General features: G+C 30.3%; 1 protein-coding gene across 2 annotated transcripts in view; it reads right to left on the bottom strand.

The window, feature by feature from the left end:
• The window catches only part of LOC118197800 (alpha-ketoglutarate-dependent dioxygenase alkB homolog 4), a 197994-nt gene extending 179824 nt beyond the window's left edge, over window positions 1-18170 (bottom strand). Inside the window, exon 1 of one of the 2 annotated variants that reach the window (XM_085818605.1) lies at window positions 17621-18170. Coding sequence is in view for 1 of the 2 variants with exons in the window: in XM_085818612.1 (XP_085674738.1) it covers window positions 17621-17641 (21 nt within the window). In the remaining variant the exon portion in view is untranslated. The remainder of the gene's footprint in view (window positions 1-17620) is intronic. The other variant, XM_085818612.1, reaches the window with a different exon arrangement.
• Between the last annotated feature and the right edge of the window lie 208 nt (window positions 18171-18378).

Below are 18378 nucleotides of genomic sequence, written 5' to 3'. Positions count from 1 at the left end.
AGACCAACTTTTAGTTCATTGCGCGCCACTATGTCCCCCCCCCCACAGAGCAGCGTGAAATTGATGAACAGATTTCAGAATAGTTAGAGAAAGAAAGTATATGCCTTTATCCATTTTTTGCAGCAATTCCACTTTTTGTTTGATGGACATCGAAACATGCTTTCGCTTTGTAGATCCTTTGGCAGCTCCAGAATCGGAAATTCTTTTTGGCATAATCAAAAGTTCAAGCTTACTTTTACAAAATTGCTCTAACAGTCTGCAAAAAATAATAAGCCAGATCCAATTCGAAGATTAAGGAACAACACAATCTGCAACATTAACTAAAATAGATAATTTTAGCTTAGCTTATACCGTCCGTTATACATTTAACGCGCATGCGTAAACATATTATGCGCATGTGTGAATGCATTATGCATTTACATATTCGTAGAAAGTTTGTAGCTTTGAGGTCTGGATTATAGATTATGCCGGATTAAAATTTGACTGTACTATGATCTCGAAAAATTTACGGTATTGTATTTCAATGAATATATCCATTTTGACTGCTCTCAAATTCATTTGAACAATTTTTTGTGCAATATCTGTACATATGGGCAAAATAAAAGATTTTTCTCTCAAACGGTTTGTAAAATGGATTCAGAAGGGATTTTTACACGATGTTTGTGTAAGTGTACCTATCTCGCATAACTCAAAAACGAGTAGCCGTAGAACACTGAAATTTTGTATGCGACTGCTATAGCATTTAGTTGTGCACCTACTTTTTTTGTTGCAATTGGCCACACTAAGCATATATATATATATATATATATGTGCATAAGATATAAGAAAATACAATAGCTGCTTTAAAAATAAATGGTGACCTCAAAATTAACGATTCTAGATTTGGTGCTCTGCCCCTAAATTCTTCTGTTCTCCCAAATTCAAGATCCTACCATGATTACATAACAACCTAAAATTAACCAGTCATAGAGTACTTTCTACATGTACTTAGTATAAATACAGCTTGCAAATAAACTGCATCATTCTCCTAGCTTCTGCCACGCCAACATCCATGCTGCTTTGCTTCTCCATCTAAAATTATACTGCCTTGTTAAAGGAATTATTGTAATTGTTTATGATAAAAAAAAATATATTGCCTACGAAGAATTATTCTAATGTGCCTGGAAATAAAGATGGTAATTAGCTGAACTTGGTTTGGTATCAAAATCTTCATCGTGTTTTGCTGCTCTGCTATCACGACTACGCTATTACATATGTACCACCCATTTACCTGGCTCGGTGAGCTCTGTTCTTTTTTCTTATATGTGGGTAAATTATGCATTTTTTGCTTAAAGCATGATTGAATTATGTTGTTCTTATGTTCCAGTTAAAATCTGTATGCCTTAAGTTAATCGGCATGCAATATTTCTAGAATATCAAAAATTCAAAAGTGCAAGTCATGCTAGGCCTAATGTGACAGCTGTTTGTTTACATTTGAAACTCTTAGCAGTACAGTGGTGAACCGACTTCAGTGTCTTTTTTTCTGTTTTCCCAGTGAGACCAAAAGTTAACTCTAAATTTTTGTGCACTGAAAAATTTGTCTTCTTGCCCGTTGGCCAAGCAACTGGCTTGTTTGGCTACGGCATTAAACTAATTGCAAAAATTATTTTTCATTTATTTTTAACTGTATTTGGAGTTTTAGGTTTTTCTGTATTTCACAATTATATTAATGATGGTGTTTTGGGTTTTTATGCATTTTTGCCTTGCTGCGAAGTGTGAACTGAATTGACTAAATAATTTAATAGACTGCACAAGGAAGTTATATGGTGTCCACATCAGATTTTTTTTAATCATTTTCCATTATTCTGCAACCAAAATTATTTTTAAAAAACTTCTGTTAGCAAATTAAGATTTTCCAGAGGTGTTTCATATTCATAAAAATCTTTCAGTTCTAGTTAATGATCCAAATTCCAATCTATTTCATAGTTGTTTTCAGTTTGCATGAATAGATAGTGCATGTAGTTTTGTTTTTAGTTTCTGACAGAACTTCTTTGAATTTTTTTGGTCTCTTTCTGTTAGTGGGATTACGTGAGAACAGCTTCTCTTTTGTCATTTTCATTCATGGAGCTGAAGGAGGAGGCTTCATATTCAAACCTTTGAAACTAAAACTGTAAATTTATAAACATTACTGCTGATTCCTTTGCCTTAACATCTCTAATAATACTTTTGCTTTTCATAAAAATTGTTGCAATTACATTTTTTTCTAAATTTATAAATTAAAACTGATATTGTAATAATTTGTATAGTGAATATAAATAGCTTATATACATAAAAATGTTTACCTTGTATTACATAAAAATAAAGTTAATGGTCTGACAAATTGCACCTCACATGAAAGCAGTCTTGAAACTCAAAATTTAAGAACTATTAATCTATATATAATATTATAAAATTACTAGGTTTATTTCAAAGCAAGAAACACGAAAAACGGTGATGTCCTGGCTGGGATTCTGAATTCCAGACCTCCTGATTGCCAGCCGGCTAACTACACCACAAAGGCATATGGTAAAGAAAAAGGGGACCTAATTGCAAATGGCAATGAATTCATTCATTACATTTTAGTTCAGGGGCCTTGTTGTTAAGCATATTCTTTTTTGGAGCAGGAAACATGAGACAGTTGGAAGTGCCTTTGCCAAGATTTGAAAACCAGATGTCTCTTAATTATACAACAAAGTCACACGAGGAGAGAGAAAATTCCTTATAATAATAATATCATGTCTTTAGTGCTCAAGCCATTTTATTTGCTTTGTTTGAATGGTAAAATCAAATACGATACAAAGTCGGAGATCCAGACTCATCGGGACTTTGGCAATTTTGGATTTTAGGTCATCGATTTAAATTTAGTAAGATAATATGCAGAAGTTATAAAATTAAAAATATAAAATGAATGTTTATCAAATAATGAAGCATTTATGACTTTGTTTGGCATTTGTTTTCTGTAGTTGCTTTGGCCTAACACTTAATGATCCAGTTACAATTTTGTGCTTGCATTGTGTCTATATAGCTGTTTTTCAGTGCAAATATGCTTACTATCTTTCAATCTCAATGAAAAAAAGAAGCTGTAGTTGGTTGATGCTTGAGGCATTATTAGCAGCAGTTGCTGAATTGTACCACCAGAATGAGTCTCTAAAAAATTTTTCAATATACATTTATGTGTTTTTTTCTTTTAATAAGTTGTAAGTAACCAAGTTGTATTAAATAAAACAGAATTTGACAGTATGCTTGGCTTCATACCATACAAAATCTACACTAAAATAAGGTTGCTGATCTGCATAATTTTGAAATCACATTTTCTCATGCCAAGGCCACTATGCTTTCGTTTTGCAATTCTTACTACAGCTTTATAATTAGAAAGTTTTTTGACATGATTGGAAATTCAAATTTTAATTTTGACAAGATGGCTGTAATAATAGGAGCCTGCAAAAGTAATAAGCTGGATCAAATTAGTTGAGGAGGAGCATAATTTGATGAACTAACTAAACTTCTTCCGATTTTCTTTTTCTCTTCCTGTTGCATTACCAACAAACGAAAACCAATATTAACAACACCTCATTCTAAACAAATATGTCTTGAAACTTCACTTACTGTTTAGAAGGAATAAATAGAAAAATCCCACCCCTACCCCTTCTCTTCACGATTACTAGAGAGCTGAAATTGTGATCACAGCTGTCAAACATCATTAGCCTTGATGTGATTCTCTAGACTGCAGGTGTTTGGAAGTGACGTACAGGAATCTCAGTTAGTCAGGGAGTAAATTGTGAATTTGTTTAAAAAAAACTCAACAAAAAATTTGCCATCAAGTAATAATAGATCATCCTGGATACTAGAACATATGGATTTCAGACTTTCTGCTGTAATTTTTTTTATACATGCATTACATAAAATTAAATATATTTTATAGTATTTTTGTCTATAAGGTACATGCCATTTACCTAGCTTTGGTTCAACTGGCTGTTTAGCTCGGAAAGTGATTTATATGCATCTGTCGCAATGTATTTGTCTCTAGATTCCAGTCGGTTAAATGCTGTTATTCAGTTGAATAATTCATTTATTGTTGTACAGACATTATCAGTATTTTTTGCGAATAGTTCATATGGTTATTTCTACTCACATATTATAATTTAGGATGCGAGAAAGTGCTTATTTGCAACATTAATGAAATAATATAGTAATAGTAGAACAAAAATTTAATTTGAAGTATTTAGACAAAGGCTAACTGGTGAAACTCGTCCACAAAACACTTTTAATGTGCTGTGTTCATACAAATACAAATTTACTGATGCTTTAAGGTTATGGTTTCAGCAAAAAACCATAACTGTGGGGGGATACTTTAAAAAATAGTCCAAAATTTACAAGAGGGTGTACTCATGCTTCATGCACGGTTTTAAAATGATTTTTTGACAGTACAGATTATATACACCAAATTTACAAAGGGCATCACTTGGCCTTTTATACTTTCGATTGCAAAAATATAGATTCACATTTTTGTTACAAAACTTTTTACACATTCTTCTGGTTAGGAAAATTTTGTACTAATTATGAAAAATAAAACACAAATGTTTGATCTGGAAGTAGAATAAAAATTGACCAAGATATTTGATGTAAAAATTGAAAATCATATTCAGCATATAGCCACTGAAGTTGAAGAGTAAAAATGTTTGCATTTATATGTAAAAATAAAAGGTTTCCAATGTTGAAAGATTACGTGATGACGATTTCTATGCAGATTGTGAAAAATATTGATTATTGACCCCCCCCCCCCCCCCCGAAAAAAAAAAGAGAACTGCATTTTATAGAATTTGTGTTCTAAAAACACTAGCAGGTTTTCAGTATTGGTATGTAGCAAATTCATAATATTATTTGCATTAATTAAAAATAAATATTTGTACGTTAATGAATTTTTTATCACCAGATTATGATTCTAAAGAAATAATGCTTTATGAGAGTATATTAATAACATATTTTTGAATTTTGAAAACTTATAAATTACTGGTGTGAAAGTTCTTTCGGAATAACAAAATTATAAATTAAAGATGCTAGTAAACCACAAAACAATATCATTGAATGGCATTTAATGCAAGAACCAACCTCAAATTAATTAATTCTTAAATGCAAATTGAATACGACATCACAAATCCTGAAATTAAATACTTCAGTCAATTTTGACTGTATCGAAATCAAACTTTTTGTGTTTTATTTTTACAAAGAGTACACAATTTTCCTAAATACAAGTGTAGGGACTGGAGAAACACAAAAAAACTAGATTTCATAAAATTAACTTCTTTAAATGTATGAAAAAAATTCCAAAATAAAAATCTTTATATCATTTAAAACGCTTTCTTAATTATAAGTACATCCACAACCAATGGTTATGCAAATAAAAGTCCGGTTAAAGATATTTGGGGACATGATGTATATCTCCATCTATAATTATAGTTATTAACTATTTGTTGTCTGTATATTAAAAATTAAATGTTTAATTCCAATAAAATACAATGTATAGTTTGATGTGAAATTCAAAGTAATGACTATGAAACTACTTTTTGAAATGATTCTCAACAATTTTAATTCCTGCTCTTTATATTTGAACAGGCAAACAATACAAAAATCCAAATTTCTTACATATAACTAAATAATATAATTTATACAAAATGTTCTAAAATTACACTGGAGGAAAAACGTCACATAGTTACAATTTTATGTTTGAACAACAATAGTTTTTGCAATAATACTCTGAAATTAAATTGTGATAAATATGCATATACATGAACAATTGACTATAAATTATATCAGGCGGTAAAAATTGCCACATGTTACATAGCACATCTAGCAACAACCAATTCCTCATGCATCAAAGTAATAAATAGACATAGCTGCCTATGGTCTGACAACTTAGAAAAGGATCATTTGTGCGAAATTCAAATGAATTAGCTTGTTAAGATATAAATAATAAGTATTATCATAAATAATAAATTATATGTTCTTAGTAAGCAAGTTCTTAGTGTATTTTCTTTAGTAAGCAATAATTTAATTTCTCGAATGCATTTTGCAAAACATATCCACAATTTAGTTTGACCATCACAAACACAACCTTAGAATCATCCAGAAGGTACGCTAATTATGAGCTGCAAGGTAAGGAGTCGCAGAGTTGCTCTCTGCTGGAAACAGACTATGTAAGAAGATAAAGCCCCTGTGAAGGTGCTGAAAGATCTTTACATCTTTGGCGGATATTTACAGAAATGAATCATACAATTCTCATTGATTTTGCAACTTGGAAACCAAGAATGTTGAAACATTTTTGCATAATGTACGATTTTATAAGAACAGTCCATATTTCATTTAAAAATAGGATCTCAAAAAATTATAAAACTATACTTTTTTAGGGAAAGTATTCTTTTTTCACTTAACACTGAGCATGTTTCTATTCCTTCTGAGTGAGATCTATTCAGACTGTAGTTAATTTAATATGATATTGCCAATACTATTATCTTTCATACAAGATTTTTTTTATTCTCTTTTCTAAAATAAATTTTGTTTCCCTCCCCACACCCCACTGCACATATAGATATTAGTGCACAAAAAATAAAATAATTATTTATTACAGTATAATTGATTAAACAAGTACAATGATCATTTATTGTGTAATTATTAAGAAATGTATCTTTTCATTGTGTGATAATGTACGTTTTAGCCCAAAGATAAAAAATATAATTATTAATTATGCTAAATTCATTGTAATGATAATATAATGAAAATTATACAATAAAATATAATACTTATATTAATTATCACTTACATTCTTACCAATATATAAACCAATAAATAAAATTGAACACAATGTAATCAAATAGTAGTTAATTACAAATAATGATTAGTATATTAGCTTGATTACTTAAAAGTAATATTCTGCCTCTTTTAGTCTTTCAAAAGAAATAGGGAAATAATTAAGAATGGAAAAATCCCTACAACATTATTCATGCCTATGCATCCTATTTTGTAAGTAAATTGATCTGAACTGTGTATGAATTTCATGCTGATTGTGGCTATGGCGGTCAAGCTACTCTTGTAAATATGCACTTGATTCATTTCTCATTAATTAGAAAAAATTTCAATGATACAAGCAAGCACATCATACTTGATAACCCTACAATAAGAGCAAGTTCTTTTATTTTATAACTTATTTCCAGTTATAATATAAAATGAGAACTTTCATATAACTTATAAATTTGGCCCCATCAGCTGTATAATAATGAAGGAAATTGTACTCAGTTTGATGCTAAATCTGCAAACTTGCACTTTTTAGATATATTATTTTTTAAAGTTTATCCTTCTCAAAAAAAACTTCTGAGCAGATACCATTATTCAGCATATAAGAATGACTAACTTATTTACACATAAGGAATTACTCGTAAATGAAATTAATAATAATTTATTGTTTAATAAAAGGAAATATGTATGTATAAAAATTTCCTGCTTTACATTATACATTTTAGAATATCTTAATCTGAGTATTGATTTAATTAAATTAACAGTACTAATTTAAACTTTTACAATGAATTTTATTTTTCTTAGCTATTGAAAAATAATAAAACATTTTTATGCAATTAAACTTAATATCCAGAATTGAATTAACAATTTACCTATTGATAATCTACTAAGCTTTAATAACTAGTGTTTACTGATCAAATTTTCTTTTCCCAGTACTAGTTAAATGAATTATGATTTCATTCATGTAGATAATATGTAAAATAACATTCTGAAACATGAAAACCATCCTAACTATGCATATTAAATTCAATTTGCAAAATTTATTTAAAATTAAGGAAATAAACACTTATTTGATTAATAAAATTTAGCTGACATTATGTACAATCTGCCTTAATTTAATAGTTAATGTGCTAATATTTATCTTAGTTTATCATATTTAAACATAAGTTTTTCTAGCACTTAAGTATAATTCCATCGACCATGAAACCGTTGCCAAGCAAAATGATTTAGTACCAATTTTAGATAAGCGTGATATAACAACACACTCCTAACATCTGCTTTCATTTCATGCAACCCCAATTGATTAACAATGAGTCATGTTTTGTTTTCACAAACAAGGATATAAATTAACTGTTGCTGTTATCAGGGTTGCCACTCAAACAGGAGAATGAAATTCCCTGACTTTTCCAGGTATGTTTCGAGAAAATTCCAGTCTATCCGCGTAATGTACGTTGGCTGTGCTAAGATGTATTTTAATTATGGTATTACTTGTATTGTGTAGCATATTCACTTAATTATTCAATAAATCCCAGAGGATATTTATTCTAAATTATTCTTGGTACACTTTGTTTACTTTTCCACTTAAGAAACGTAATAAAAATTAAGATATATACATTGGATAACAATTGTACGTTTTATTTAATTATTGCTCATTATCATCACCAGTTCAAAACGAGGCTAATCCGGTTTTTATAAATCACAACACAATGCTTAATAGTTAGGTTAGATTTTAGGTAAATTTAATTTGTGTGAGGTGTCTTCTTAAAAGGCACCTTAACACTTGAAAACACGAATATAATTATAATAGGAGTTGTTTTCTCCACTGAAGATTGAGATTAGAATCTGCCCAATCTGGAATAAAATAAGGCTTTTTTTGCAGACATTCTGCAGCTAAACGAAAGAAGGAAATCTATTTAATGATATTTTTTTAATAAATTGAGGTATTTTACATTTATTTCGCAGCATACATAAGGAAAAAATATGTGCATTAAATTTCGTGATGGTATGTCATCATACTGCTAGAATTAATTTCAGGATTGTGCCAGAGAAAATTTCCTGAAATTTGGAAATATTATTTACTAATAAATAAATTTAGAGAGAAGAAGCAACATTAAATGATATGAATAACATAAAAATAAAGATAATTACTTAAAAATTGAATTAGAATAATCAACGATATTTTAGCGAATATTATATATAATTAGTTATATTACATGGTTAGCCTAGATGACTGATTACTATAAAATATTGAGTCTCAGTCATATTATTATATGACTGATTACTATATACTTTTTATTTTACTGCAAAATGACAAGGTATTTATTAGAAAGAAAAAAAAAAAAAAGGTTTAAAAAAGATTTTGCGGTAAAATCCTAGTACTATACGGTACGGCTTTCCCACGATTTTGAAAATTGTCGCCAAGAGCAAAATGACCCGTTTACTGCTCATCATCAAGTCGCCAAAGCCCGCTGTACCATACATGGATATTATTCTAACCAAAGAAAGTCCAGTATGTAAAGAAGAAAAGGTTCCATACAAGTAAATGCTATTACGCCGCTAGAAAGCGGAGGGAAAATTTGTCAAGGGATTTGGCGACGGAACCTGGCGGCCAGAATTTCCCTCTCCGCGATGTATACAGGAAATTGAGAAACACGTGTTAAGAAGAAACGTTCTTTGACAAAAAAGAAAACTACGAAAATCAGTTTTTAAATTATTGCGAAAAATCCAATAAGAAACGTTTTATCAAAGAACGTTTTTTCTCGGATTTTTCGCAATAATTTTAAAAACGAATTTTCGTAGTGTTTTTTTTTTTTTTTTCCCTTAAAATAACTAATCTATGAATTAATTTACTTGCGCCAAAAAAATTTTCTTTTCCTTTAGAGTTTAAAGAAATTTCAAACGATATTCATTTTATGAACTCTTGATAACGTGACCTTCGAATTTCGACACCGGTTTCGAGCTTTGGCGACAGATATATCGCGCATCCTTCTTTACAATACATATTCTTTGATTCTAACATTCATGGTACCGTATACTAGGATTAAACCCATTTTGTTTTATACGAGAACAGGTACTTTCTTTAGTTCATGCACTGCACATGCGATTCTCGAGGTTACTGGAAACCAAAAGTTGCGTGAAACTTGCTTTGCCTTTCTAAAAGACAATCAAATTGAAGCTGCGAAAATTGGCTCTATGCCAGCTGCACGAATGACACTCACGTGATACACAATTCGCCAAAAAAGTGATCTCTTCCGACGTCGCCGCAAAACTCGCCTTTTTTGACGGGATCGTTGTATGAAATTCCCTGACTTTTCCCTGAATTTTTTGGTCAATTTCGGAATTCTCTAACTTTTTCCGGTTTTCCCGGTAGCGTGGCAACCCTGTGTTATATTTTTTCTTGCATTTTGAAAATAAAAAATGATTAAATTTTGGGACAGCAAACAGTAGATAATTTTCAAAGTTATGGGATATTAGCATTAGAAAAAAAGTATATATTACTGGGCAGAATATGGCTGACAAAACAGTAACAAATTGGAACAATTATCTGCAGGAAGTTTGTACTCATAAAGTACACTCTAAACAGAGCTTCTGGTAAAATCGAGATAATAACAAATAGTAGAAATTGACAAATGTCATTTTGTGAAGCAGGTACAACACTGATTCTTTATTAAACAAAGTATCAGTTCCTTCAGAATTCTTCAAGAATGATTGGCATAACTTTGACAGAATTTTTTGTGGTTCGATGGTTGTCAGCTTTCACAGTCAACTGGATAATACGCAAGTACTATTTTACTATTCAACCTTATTTTTTTTTTCCTTCACTACACAATCTTCAAAATGTGCAATACAGTCAAAAGGCTTTAATCCGTACATCCGGAATGATCTATAATCCGAACCTCAAAGCAACAAACTTTCTGCGCATGCATCAACGCATGCGCATAATACCTTTCGCATGCTCATATGCGTCCACGCATGCACATAATATGTTTACGCATGCGCGTTTAATGTATTACGGACAGTATAAGCTAAGCTAAAATTATCTAATTATCTATTTCAGTTAATGTTGCAGATTGCGTTGTTCCATAATCTTCTAATTGGATCTGGCTTATTATTTTTTGCAGACTGTTAGAGCAATTTTATAAAAGTAAGCTTGAACTTTCGATTATGTCAAAAAGAATTTCCGATTCCGGAGCTACCAAAGGATCTACAAAGCGAAAGCATGTTTCGATGTCCATCAAACAAAAAGTGGAATTGCTACAAAAAATGGATAAAGGCATATCCTTTGTTTATCTAACTGTTCCGAAATCTGTTTATCAATTTCACGCTGCTCTGCATGGGGGGGGGGAATCGTCGCAGTGCGCAATGTACTGGAAGTTGATCTGTCAGCACTATCCTTATCTTCAGGGCAGATGTTTTTATTTTATTCAGCTTATAATTCCTTACTAAATGTAGTATTTCATCTCGTACTCTGTCTTTGATATGATTTAAATCAAATTCCTCGTCATTATAAATATCACGAATACACATCAAATAGTTTTTTGGTTGCAATTTTTTAATTTTGACTATGCGTAACGTATGCTTTACGCATGCACGCGTTGAAAGAAATGTTTAATAAAGTAAACAAATAAATATAAAGCTTTTTTTTTTTTTTTTTGTAAAATTTGATACCCTTTACTTCATAATTGCTCTTTATTTCATAAATTACGGTTTCATATTTTTAATTTTATAATTTCTGCATGCCATCTTACCAGATTTAAACTGATGATCTATAATCCAGAAAAAACCGATAATCCGGAATCGCCAAAGTCCCGACGAGTCTGGATTAAAGACTTTTGACTGTATAATGTCCACACAAGTCTTCTAAAATTCTTAAGTGTGACAACAAAAATAATAAAAAAATAAGCTCTATTATCCCATATAATGGGAATATTAAAATGCACCACATAAGTGACAACTATAAAATATAAAAATTTCTGCCATGGTACTGGAATGTTTTTTCTTAATCCCATTCGCTAGGTGGTAAGAGGCATTCCAATTCTGTTTTCCTTTTTTCTTTTCGTTTTTGAAAAAATTCTTTCAAAGACCTCGTTTTGTGTTCCATTACCTCTATAAAAGGGGGGGAAAAGTTATTTCTCAATAAGTCAAACTAACAAATAAAAAGTACATGAACAGTAACATATAATTTTGAAAGTTGTTTTGAGGTAAATTATACTGTATAGTTAATTCTCAAGGCCTTCTGGGAACATTTTAATATTTTCCATTGCTTAACACTCATTAGCAAAGACTAGGAGCAAGTGACTTGCAAACTTTGGCCTGTGAAAATTACAAACAGATTAGGTTGCAGGCAATGATCTTTTTTTTGATACTTAGTACTTTCTTTTCTTTTTCTATTTTATGCTGTTGCGTATTTAAGCAAAATTATGCTTAGGAAGTTAAAAATGAAGATGTGAGAAGTTATTAAACTATCCAAAGTAAGGTAAGAGAAATGAGCTCTATAAAAAAGAACTATAACAACTAAAGACACAGTTTTCATTTTGATCAAACAGTATGATTCAAATAAATGTGACTTGCAAACTTACCCATAAGATCATTACCTTAGTTTTATATAATCCTGATTAATCTTCAATAAGCCAGTTTAGTTTTTGTACAACAGGATATAAATTAACTGTACGCTGACAGCCAGACATTTTAATAAATTTGTTTGTCAGATAATCTCAAGGCATGAAGTCATATATTTCTTTTTTTATGTGCTATATGTAACTTGTACCACCTGTTGATTATCCAACTAAATTAAGAACAGTATTTTCCTTCAACACTCTACTAGAATCACTGCCACAAGTTTGATGTGATTCTCAGCCAACTTTCATAATCGAAGGAAAAATATTTTTCAGCAAACTACTACAAATAAGATATTTGAAAAACATAAAATTAATTTTTTATACAACTCTTGTTTTTCTCTAAAACGACAGAGAAATTTATGACTTATAAGTTTTCTCCATTTACATTTATTCTGTTTTTTATAGTCTGAATCTAATGATTTTTCTTTTACCTAAAATTAATAAAACTCTTAAAATTTGCACAAACTCAGTTGTATGCAGATTTATGGCTTGCTATGTTACGCTTTCTAGAAAATCAACACTGATTTCTCAAATATTAGTGTCTTATTAATTCAACTACTATTTCATATTACTTATTCTAATTTATACTTATTTATTTTTATTTAGTATTACTGGCTAACTGAAGAGAATTTTTATGTGTGGTTATTCTAGTTATGAGCAAAGGTGTTTTACATATTTGTAGAACAATTTCAGGGCAATTTAATTAAAGCTTAAAATGTAAAGAGTATTTTTTTTTTTTTTTTTTTTTTTTTTTTTTTTTTTTTTAATCTGATAATCTGATCTGATTTTTGATTTCTGGAGTACAAGTCTATGTGATTTCCATGATAGAAGGGCTTTTCATAAGATCTGCAGGGATACTGATTTCCATTCCTCTTCCACTGCTTTCCAGATTCCACCCATTGTAGTGAATTTGCATTTAGATAGAACTCTTTCCAAGAGACCAAAGGCATAATAGTTCTTAAGAGAAATATCAAGGGACTTTGCAGGAATACATTGACATCATATATATGCAATACCTGTATCAGTCTTGACTCATGAAATCTGCACAATTTAAGTTTCATTAATTTGGTAAATTTCATTTATTGCTCAAAAATACTTTCCTCAATAAAGGCTAAGATGAATTGGCCAATCTATAAGAAATTTTGGTTGATTACACTTCGTAATCCATGTATACTAACATCTAAATACTAAGATTTTTAACTGACACTTTCAAATAATACTAATATGTTGAATTACCATATTTGAAGGCATATAAGACGCACCTTTATGTAGACAACCACACACAAGGAAAAAAAGTTTCAATAGCGTGGTTTCTTTTAGTTCTCACGTTTCATAAAAGCCAAATAAAAAATTATTGAATGCAATTACCTTCACGTATAAGACGCAGGTAACTTTTTTGAGACCAAATTTAGGGAAAAAAAGTGCGTCTTATACGCCGCCAAATACGGTAATCACTAAATAATTACTTTTAATATAAACTAAAAATAAACAAATAATAAAAACTTTTCCTGAGAGACAAAACTTGAGAATGAACAATGACAACTTATTCTCAGTCCATATCTCTAACGTTGCTTATTTTAAATTATCATTTAATGAAATGCAATAATTAATGTCATTCCCCCCCCCTAGCTTCTTTTGCATGTCATGCCTGTCAGAGCACTGTAGTATGCTTTACATATGATTTTTGGTTCTGTGCCAAAAGTAGTTTTAAACTCAGAATGTAATGACTGATACTGCTTTCTAGTCTCTTAATAAACACCATACTATAATCAACTGTGCAATAAATTTATGCTATATCTAAATCTATAAGCACATTATTAATAACAAATACATAAATGAAGTGTATTTGTGGGCTGTGTGCGGCCTGCAGGTCATTAGTTTGAGACCACTGCCTAAACACATGTTAAAAAAAAATCTGAAAACTTTTGACATTTTATATTATGCCAAAAGTTTTTTTTTTTTTTTTTTTTAATTTCTCCCACGTTTTGTGTGTTACCTTTATTTATTAAATATCATGTTCTTTGCACTTAAACCATAAAATTTAATTCAACAGCAATACCACAAAATAATTTTAAAAGAGCACACCTTCAGAATTTCCAATACACAGTTAATACACAGATAATTCAGTTCCAATACACAGATAATTTTTTTCCATCCAGTTGCCATTGCTCGCTTTGAAATCGTTGAGTTTGTTAATCAAAAATTCATTTAAAGTTTTACAAAATATGAAATAGATAATAAAACAAATTCCCAATTTGGGCTTCCAGATGCCCATATTCAAGTGGAGGACTACGCTATTCGAAATTTAATGTCTTTAGGTACCATTGTTTTTTCAAAGTGCAAGAAACATGCAGATTCTTCATTATTTAATTTCTTTGAATATAATGCAGGGCTCTAATATTTGATGGCAATGACATTTATAGTAAACCAATGTAAAATGAAAAACAAAATTAAAAGCCCTTCTGGACAAACTGCCCCTTTGAGCTAAAAAAAAGATTTAAGATTCTATAGTCATACCACCATAGACAAAATTTATCACAACTTGAAAAAATACTTTGAAAATTAAGGAAACAAAGTTCATAAATTCAAAAATTTATGTCAAGAGAGATTGGAGTGTAAAATGATAAAATACATGAATCTAAATGAGCCTACTGTTGCCTTCTTCCCATCCTGTTCATCAACAACTGAGCTGAATTATTTACTATGTAGAACACGTTTGCAAAGAACTTTTAAGCCCTGTGAGTAGCATGATCACTTTTATCTGGTTATAAAATACTCTGTCATTGTTATTTAAAATATTTTGTTTTCTTACCTTAACAATCATTCTTGGTTTTCTTATCTTAACCATTAGCATGTTTGCTATTCAATTTTTTTTATTTTTTTCTTATCTTCTTCATTAGGTAATATTTAGGTCAAATCACCTAAATGTTATTCTAGTAAATGGAAGGTTTTGAAAATAATGGATAAAATAAGCAACTATAGAAATCCAGCTAATATATGTTATTTAAATACAACTTATCATAAGTAAACAGCTACATCACTCTCAGGTTTCAGTAAAACAGCCTATATTTACACTTCATATGAGAAAAAACATGCTCAGTTAGCCTGTTTCCACTACTAGTTACAGAAACCTGCATTTTGTGATTTAACCCTTTGAAGGGCACATTGAGTTTTCCAGCATTTAATGAAATTATTTGATAACTATTATTGAGCTCCATAAATGTGAAATATATTGTAAAAAAAATGTTGCACACATTGGGAGGGAGGTGGGTGGTGATTTAGGAGTGAAAACCACTGCCCATAGCATGAAATCTGTAAATTTGTTAGATATTTTTTACAGCAAAATATTACATATACATATAATTAGTAATGGTTTCATTGTCAAATATTAACAAAAAATATAATTTGGAAAAATTAATTTAAAAATATAATACAAATAATACTATTTATTCTGATCTTATTTCAGGAGGAAATTTCGTATGATGTTATTTTAAATGTATAAATACACCAAATAAATGCTAAAAATATAAAATTTATAACATTCTATCTTTGTATTTTCAATAAAAACAGTATGTAGAAATTAATTAATGTTATTACTCATATATTCACATTTTTTGCAAATTATGACACTTTTGAAAGCATGTGATGCCTTTCTGATAATTACATAATAGTTCCCCCTCGTGTGCTGCAGAAGGCGCATCTCCATACAGGGCTTAATTTCTAAGATGATAAAGATTACTAGCTAGGACTTTAGCAATGTACATGGATAAAGTCAAGAGTGTGCGCAATGCCATTTTCGTGCAATTCTGGAATGTTTTTTCAAGTGAAAATAGGTCCACGTGTACATGGATACCATGTATGTTCAATTCTTAAAAATGCGGCAAGCAGTGGGCGATTTTGCACTTTCTCCCAATTTCGCACCTAATCTTCGTCATGATTAAGCACTTTTGTTCCATAAAAGTTCTAGCATAAGCGTAATTCGGCTAGCAGATTGTTGGAAAAAAAATGTTGAGTAAAAAAAAAACATGCCTTTACTTTGTGAAAACAAAATGGCGTCCAAAAAAAAAAAAACTAGTAGGTTGCTGTAGCAGGGTTGGTCGCCAAATTTTTGCCAAAAAATCGCCAAGTTACCATAATCCGAAGATTAACCCCCTAATGTACCCTTTAAATATATTCTATAAAGATATCCTTCTCTTTTAGACTGATAATTCAGAAGTATTAATATAACATAATAACTATGATATTTGCTCTGCCAATAGCCTGAAAAGATACTGTTCCAGACACAAAATTAAAATATACTGAGAATCAGCATTTTTATGGTCATTCATTGATCACTTATAAGTATTCTAACATTAAATGCTACTTCTTTTGTTTACATCTTACATTAGTTTAATCTTGCGAAGAAATTTGAAGACCATGCCATTTTTATCAACATTAAAATAATGCAGACATTTCTAGATACAATTTTTTAGATATCCCTCAAGAATGTGACCAAAATTTCAGATGCTTAACGACTTAGAGATTAAATTAACCCATTATCCACCTACATACAAAATTTTGAGTGAATATATCAATTGGTAATCATGTTATTTAATAGGAAAGACAAAATATACTGAGAATCAGCATTTTTATGGTCATTCATTGATTGCTTAGAAGTATTCTAACTTTACTACTTCTTTTGCTTGCATCTTACATTAGTTTAATCCAGCGCCGAAATTTGAAGAACATGCCACTTTCACCAGCATTTAAAAAAATGCAGACATTTCTAGTTGCAGGTTTTTAGATACCCTTTAAGAATATGACCAAAATTTCAGATGCTTGATGATTTAGCAATTAAATGAACTCATTATCCGCCTGTATAAAAAATTTTAAGTGAATATATCAATTGAGATTATGTTATTTAATAGCAGAGATCCAAAAAATTTTATACATACCAAGTAGATGCCATAGCTTACAGGAAGATACAGTTCTCTCATGAAACAAAACTGTAACTAGAATAATTTTAATAATTCTTTAGACATCACTATTATCGCGTATTATCATAATTTAATGCTGTTTTTGAATACTCTAAGAAAGTAAATTTCCAACTCATCTGAACTATATGGTGTACTGTATTTCTTTCGAATTTTTTTTTTTTTTTTTTTTAAGCCAAAACATGATCAAAGCATTATTATTCCCAATTAAAATAAACTCACCTCTGAAAGGTACTCTCTCATCAAACTTTGGCAAAGTTACACCAGGCATTTCTGATCCACGATAATTTTTCCACATACGGGACTGTGCAACGGCCAGAAAAAGTATCACACACATAAATGTTAACGTCATGGTCGCCCATACTGCATCTTTGGATCTCGTAAGAGTATGATGAATTTTAAACAGAATGTGAGGTGGTTTTTGAGTATTATTTAATGACTGTGCATTTTCTGCAATTAAAACGTTCTTTCCTTTCCCTGAATGTTTTTCGGGAAAACTTTTAACAGATTTATTAGTTTCGTATGGTTTTGGTAGAGACACTGTCTTATCTTGCTTAGAATTTTTCGTTGAATTCGAGTATGTAATTCCTTCCTGATCTTTCAATTTTTTTGAAATAGCAGTTTGTTTAGGTATATGAGACTCATCCTTATGTAACGTTACATTACTAAAGGACGCACATACCGCCACAGGAACTGCACAACAAGCTATCAACAAAAATTGATACATTTGCCCTTAAAAAACAAAATATACAAAAAGACAAACTGTGTGCAAACTATAGCACCTGAACATATTATGCAAAACATACATTATCGATTTATTATCTCTGGTAATTCATCCATGCGAAGAGAAAGCAATTACACCTGCTACCTGGTAAAGAGGCCATGCTGACGTTTCTGAAGCAGTATACCAGCACGTGGTCTGACCGAAGTAAACAAACCAGAAATCGGAGCGCCATCATCGATGTTGTTGTTGTTTTGTC

This window comes from Stegodyphus dumicola, chromosome 1, assembly GCF_044657685.1.
Source record: "Stegodyphus dumicola isolate Sdum_Otavi_A_Nest chromosome 1, ASM4465768v1".
Classification (NCBI taxonomy): Eukaryota; Metazoa; Arthropoda; class Arachnida; order Araneae; family Eresidae; genus Stegodyphus; species Stegodyphus dumicola.
This window is presented reverse-complemented; position numbering and strand designations above follow the sequence as displayed.